At 36.6% G+C, this 7,058-nt stretch overlaps 1 protein-coding gene across 2 annotated transcripts in view; it reads left to right on the top strand.

Annotated features, from left to right (window-relative positions):
• The window catches only part of Slc9a7 (solute carrier family 9 member A7), a 202,173-nt gene that overhangs the window by 162,312 nt on the left and 32,803 nt on the right, over positions 1 to 7,058 (top strand). For both annotated transcript variants that reach the window (XM_023717863.1, XM_004633487.1), the window contains exon 12: positions 3,150 to 3,303. In XM_023717863.1, the coding sequence (XP_023573631.1) occupies positions 3,150 to 3,303 (154 nt within the window). The remainder of the gene's footprint in view (positions 1 to 3,149; positions 3,304 to 7,058) is intronic.

The raw sequence follows: 7,058 nt of genomic DNA, 5'->3' as shown, positions 1-7,058 counted from the left end.
CTGGCATGTGGTGCTGGGGGATTGAACCGCAGTCCCTGTGCTTTGCCAAGCTTGTTCCAAGTAGGTGCTTTAGACCACTGAGCCATCTCTCCAGCCCCCTTGGATGCCCATTTCTGGATTAGGTTTTTAAATTTTGGGGCCCTACTTTCTTTTAGTTCTTTATAAATTCTAGAGAGCAGACCTTTGTCTAAGTGCTTATTAGTCCAGATTTTTTCCAAATTTGTGGGTTGTCTTTTTACTTTGTTGGTAATTTCTTTCGATGTGCAAAAACTTCTCAATAAGTGGAGGTCCCAGTTGTTAATTCTTTCAAGTATTACCCATGTGATTTGATTTCTGTCCATGAACTCTTTGCCTACCCTTATGTCTTCAAGAGTTCCTCCTACTTTCTCTTCCAGGAGATTCAGTGTTTCTGTTTTGATGTTTAGCTCTTTAATCCATTCTGTCTTTAGCTTAGTGCATGGTGATAGACCTGGGTCAAATTTTAACTTTCGGCATGTAGAGAGCCAGTTTTTCCAGGACCATTTGTTAAACAGGCTATCTTTCTTCCAGTAAGCATGTTTGGCCCCTTTGTTAAAGAGAAGGTGGCTAAGTGTGTTCATAGAGCCTTCATTGCTATTTGTTTCTCAATAAAATTAATTTTAAAAATTTTTGATGAGTGTTTAATTTTTAAGAAATTATTTAGTAAAAGATGCATTTCGTTAATCACCTTCAGAATATTGCCCTTCACTTTGAACACACTTATCCCATTCTTGCCACTTTCTAAAGCAGTTCTGGAAGTCTACTTTCATGAGTGTCTATAATTGCACCATTATGGCTGCATCAATGTCCTGAGTTAATTTAAAGCATTTACCTTTCATGGTCATTTTCACTTTGCAGAAGACCCAGAAGCTGCATGGTACCAGATCTGGTGAGTGAGATGGATGAGGACATAGTGTAGTCTTTTTATGCACCTGTTGGAAGACAATTGGCAGCATCATTCACTGAATTTTTAATCACTTCTCATAAAGATAATAAAAAGTAACTTTCAGAATTGCTTCAGAAAGGTGGCAGGACTGGTGGGATAAATGTGTTTGAAGCTAAGGGGAGTATTTTGAGGGAGTTAATAGCAATGTGTTTTTTACTGTAATCGATTTTTAAAAATTTAAACATTAACTGTACATTGTGATCATAACTCATATACAATGCTAAATATGTTCTGAAGACTGGATTCTATCTTCTCTATAAAACAAATGCTGAGCATGGCATAGGGATAGAACAAGAGTTTAGAATGCTATGCTCTGAAACATTAAAAGGTTGGTGTTAATCTAAAACCCATTAATGTAGATCACATATCAGCAAACTATAGCTCCTTGGCTAAAGCTGGCTGCTGCTTGTGTTTATATGCCCCACCAGCTAAGAATGCCTTTTTTTCAGATGAGTATTTGCACTTTATTTGATGATAAAGAACATAAACTTTGAAACCCAACTAAGCAAAATGTCCCCGTCTCCAAAGAATCCTATTCTTTCATTGGTAGACCTGTATTGCAACAAAGTGTACTCAGTTACTGTTGTTATATCTTGATTTTTTCCAATAACAGTATCTGGCAATCTGTTTTTGATCTTTTACATAAATACTTATACAATATCCTTGATTATTCTTCTTGCACCACCAAACCAAAATATTTAAGCTGGGTGTGGTAGTGCACATCTGTAATTCCAGCACTAGGAATACTGAGGTAGGAGGATTGCCACAAATTCAAGGGCAGCCTTGGCTTCACAGTGAGCTCAAGGCCAACCTGGAGTACATAGGAGAACATGTCTCAAAAAAATCTAAAATATTTAACATCTGACTCTTTAGCAATGTAGATGCTATATTTATATGTAGCAATACTAGGCAATGAATATATTCATTATGTATCACAAATATATACTAAAATAAATGTTTTTTGAGCAGCTGTCACCTTCTGATGTAGGTTAGGCCATTTTTTATTTATTTATGTGGCTTCTCCTTTTGCTAAAGAAATACTACTTTTTTTCACAAATGTGCACTTGATATATTCAACCTTACCTGTCGTTTAAGATGATTTTGACTGTGTAGTATTTGGGTTGTGTTGGATCACAGACTTAGAGATTTTATGTTAGCATTACTCATTTATATTTGTTTTACTCGAGGTTAGTAGCAGGCAAATCATTTAATAAGGTGTTAGTATTCTAAAATATGCTGTATAGAGCAGTGCTCAGTACTTCTCATTGTGTTTGGGAACTTTGTTAAAGACAGCTTCAAAATGGAGAAAACTACCTTTTTTATTAACTTTATAGAGAAACAAATAGCAATGAGACAGTTTCAAAACAGGCTAGTAGGACAGTTTCAATAATTAATACATTGCATATTGTTGTCTTCGTAGTAGTTATTCATAGTACAAGATGCAGACATAATATCCTGTCCAAACACTATTAGTACAAATCTTTTTTCTCATTGAATTAAGAAAAAGTAGCTGTATATCTATCCTATTTTGTATATACAGATATAGAGAGCAAATTGGTTAAGCAATGGCCATGACTCATCCACATGGCTGACACTGACAAAGGATCTACAAAACTGTGGTACACGGTTTCAGTATAAATCCTGAGGGGATTTGACTGACCTTATCGGATACAAAAGTTACATTTCTTGTTATATAGGTCTTGCTTTATCTTGGTCTTAACCATCTAGCAGTAAAGTATAAAAATGAGGTATAAGAAGTAAAGCCATATTGATATGCTGAGCTGTAAAAGGCTGCTCAAGTCAACAACTTCTGACATTGCCAATCCTATGGATAACCCACTACTATTATGGACTACTGGACTATATTGGATTATTTTGCTGAATTCACGTACCTATAATATTTAAATGGTGATGGAATACCCATCTCTGACAAAATTAAACAAAAAAGGGGATGTTAATGAAGGATATATATATATATATATATATATATATATATATATATATATATATATATATATATATGTATATATATATATCTGAAAACTACCTTTTGAGCTCTTTCTGAGTAAAACAGCTAGGCTCTCAAAGTACAAATGACTGGAGTTTATTAGCCTCAAGCAGCAGCAGCGATTTTTAGGAACCATTATCAGTTGTCACCAGTAGATCTTTCTTTTGGTCCCTGCAGGCCTCCGAGGGGCAATGGCATTTGCACTGGCCATCCGGGACACAGCATCTTACGCTCGCCAGATGATGTTCACAACCACCCTCCTCATCGTCTTCTTCACTGTCTGGATCATTGGTGGAGGCACAACACCTATGTTGTCATGGCTTAATATAAGGTCAGTTTGGCACCAAAGCCAGTTTTGTGTCTACAGATGTCAAAAATGAACATTTCAGAGAATGTTCAGTGTGCCATAAAGGGCATGCAACTATTTAGTTCCTGGAAGATTTTCAAAGTTTCTTGGCTTTGCAGGGGAAAGGCATATTAAATTTTTAAAAATAGATATATTGTATATTGTGATTTTCCAGGAAAAATATTGTCCTTAAAATTTTTATCAACAGTAGCACAGAAAGAACTCCAATCACGTGGATCTTGCTGGAGCAGTGACATTAGGGCAAGAACTCAAAAAGTCTTACAGCTGCAGGAGGCAGAATAAACCTGTAGCTCCTGGCAATGTCCAGTATTTCATGTTCCTTTGTAGTGAAACGTAGGACCTGAAGAATAAGCTTATCATTGAGAAATAAAAAGGAACAATTAGGGTATCGTTTTATCATGAAATTGTATACTGTGTTTCTTCTTGCTTGAATGCACAAAGAGGTAGTATATCCTGTATAGCCCTCCTCTGTTGCAGCCTCATAAACTTCTGTATGTGGTTTTTCAGCAGTGTCAGGACAGAAAGGCACTGACATAAGTTTGATTTTTAAAAGAAAATTTGACTTCCAAACAGTGTTTGTGAACTCCGGCCCTAACATTGAAAAGAGTTCCAGAGACCTATCGCCTAACTCTGGCACTGGTGTAAGTCAAGCCTCTCACATCTTTGGACTCAGTTTTCCTCAGCAGTAAACGAAGGTGCTCTTCTAGGTTGCCTCTCGGGCCTATGGCTCCAAGTGTTGCACTGTGCATTTCTGGAGATGCACTGGCGAGTTTTAGGTTGCAGAGGGTGATTATGAACCGGCATCAAGACATTCAGGTAGTGCAAAGGTCTAAGGAATCATTCCTGGAAAAGCCACAAGATGGCGATGCTTTTTCTTTTTCTGCTGATTTACACAGTAGTGGTATTCCCTTCCGTAGATTTAAAAATGCATGAGAAAATAAAGAGGGATCTCCCAGTTGGCCTTGGAATTGTAGAGAAAAGTAGAATTTTAATTTAATTTAATTTTTAAATAATTTTATTGAGATACAAATAGCAATGAGAGTTTGAAAACAGGTTAGTAGGACAGTTTCAGTAATTAATACATTGCATATTTTTATCTTCTTAGTGGTTATTCATAGTACAAGATGCAGACATGATATCCTATCCAAACACTATTAGTACAAATCTTTCTTCTCACTGAATTAAGAGAAAGTAGCTGTATATCTATCCTAACTATTTTGTATATACAGATACAAAATGGTCATTCATTTGTATCCCCTTTTTTTGTTTAGTTTTGTCAGAGAGGGGTATTCCATTGTAATTTAAATATTGTAGGTGTGTGAATTCAGCAAAATAATCCAAAATAGTCTGGTAGTCCATAATAGTAGTGGGTTATCTGCAGGACTGGCAATGTCAGAAGTTGTTGACTTGAGCCTTTTACATCTCAGCATATTAATATGGCTTTACTTTTTATACTTCATGTTTATACTTTTCTGCTGGATGGCTAAGACCAAGATAAAGCAAGACCTATATAACAAGAAATGTAACTTTTGTATCTTTTAAGGTCAGTGAAGTCCCCTCAGGATTTATCCTGAAACCCTGTACCTCAGTTTGTAGGTCCTTTGTCAGTGTCATCCATGTGGATGGGTCACGGCCATTGCTTGATGAATTTGCTCTCTATGAAAGCCTGAAACCCTACAACATATGCAGTTGGATTTAACCTAACTATCTGTCTGAATATTCAAACATTTTAGGCATAACATGGAACAGGTATTTTCCATCAAGTATTAAGATGTTGAACTTTAAATCCCTATAGAATATGAAGAAAATAATTTTAAAAAATTAAAAAATTAATAAACATATATTTTTACACAGAAATTTAGAAATATAAGCATATACAGCATTGTAGCAGGAGGGTCCAGTGACTTCTTTTTCTTGTCTCTTTTTTCATTAATACACTATTTTTTAAACAAACATTTACTTGAGAGACAGTATGGTAATAATTGGTATGTCATGCTAAGCAGTATATATTTAGAAGACCAGAATGACAGGCATTCCAAGCATGAAAGTACTATTACACATTGCTATCTTCAGTGAAGTTGCTAAGTTCACAGGTATCAGCATATATATTTAAGTCAGGGTGAGAATCCTACCAATTAACTGCTCATTTCAAAAACCTGCTGATGTTTTTCAGGATCTTTACCTTATCTATCTTGTGCATATAAATGTATCGCTTTGCCCCTGTCATGTTTCCTAGCTGAGAAATGTAGAATTTGATAAGCTAGTCTTTTCTCCCTGAAACTTTTTTATTGGTGTTAGGCAGGGATTACCAGGCTTAAGCACTGTCAGCTGTGCCATTTCTGGACTAACATGTCTCAGCCACTCCAGATGGGGCCTTATTGGTGACATTCATCATTATCACTAGCCCTTGTGTTACAGGCATGTTTGAGATGTTACATATATATTAAGATACTTGTAAGATTCCTGTGAGAGACATAATACTATTATTTTTATTTTAGTGTTGGAGAAACTGAGACAGCAGCTTGCCCAAAGTCACAAAGCTCTAAGAGGACGAGCTAGGATTTGAACCCTGGCATTCTTGCCATAGAGTTCGTATACTTGACCTTTGTACTGCCTTAAGGAATACAGCTGTGCTAAGGGCTACTTTAGTGTCATAAAATTTGGAATGATTAGGATTTCATCTACCTGCCATGAACCTCAAGGATTGGATTAAATAAAATAATCTTTCCATGGGAATATAAACCTGAAGAAGATAATTTATAGTCTCATGGCTTTTAAATTTGAGAGATAAGATGGCACTATCTTTGTTCTGTGAGGCAGGATGTGGACAAGAAAGTTGGTGGCCCCTCAGAGAGTTGAGAATCTTTGCATTTCATGACCTTTTGGGATTACTTCCTATTTCTATTAGTCTGGTCACATGGTAGGTACCCTGGATGCTCAGAACCTGATTAAATAATACTCATTTTTCATACTATTTGATAAATCATTTACTGTTTTCCAATCCTCTCCAAACATATCTAGTGTCAGATAATTTTCCACTGAGAATATGGAGTTGACTTATTGACATTCTTCATGACCTTTCTCAAAAAGCAGGCCATTAAAACAGACCTGCCAAGAGCTGAGAGCATGGGCAGCTTTCCTGAGACATACAAAAGCAAGCACTAGGCTGGGAGCTGATGGAAAGGAGAAATTGATGATGGTTGCTGCCAACAGTGTCTGCTCTAGGGCTCCTGTTGTGACTCCTTACTGTGTGCTAGGTGTTATGTTCTAAGTGCTTCCTGAAAACATTCAGCCCTAATATCTGTGGTTTTTACATCTGTAGATGTGGTCAACCACAGATTGAAAATATTTTTAAAAGTATAAAAATATTTTAAAAAGTAAATTTCATCTGTACTGAACATGCATACTTTTTTGTCATTTATTTCCCAGACAATACTACTGTATTTATGTAGCATTTACATTATATTATATTCCTTATAGTTTAATTACCCAAATGCACATTTCAACACTACTGTTTAATTTTTCTCATTTGAAAGAAAATGCAGGGCTGGCAAGATAGCTCAGCAGACTATAGGGCCTGCTTAGGCAAGCTTAGGCAAGCACAGGGACCGCGGTTCAATCCCTGGCACCACATGCCATGCCAGCCTCGCCCCCAGGGCGGGCTGTGTAATCCCAAGGCTGGGGAGGCTGAAAACAGGAGGATCACTGAGTCCGAGGTG

This window comes from Octodon degus, unplaced genomic scaffold (assembly GCF_000260255.1).
Source record: "Octodon degus isolate 3935 unplaced genomic scaffold, OctDeg1.0 scaffold00055, whole genome shotgun sequence".
Lineage (NCBI taxonomy): Eukaryota > Metazoa > Chordata > Mammalia > Rodentia > Octodontidae > Octodon > Octodon degus.
Note: the sequence above shows the minus strand (reverse complement) of the source record. Positions and strands in the feature narration are given on the sequence as shown.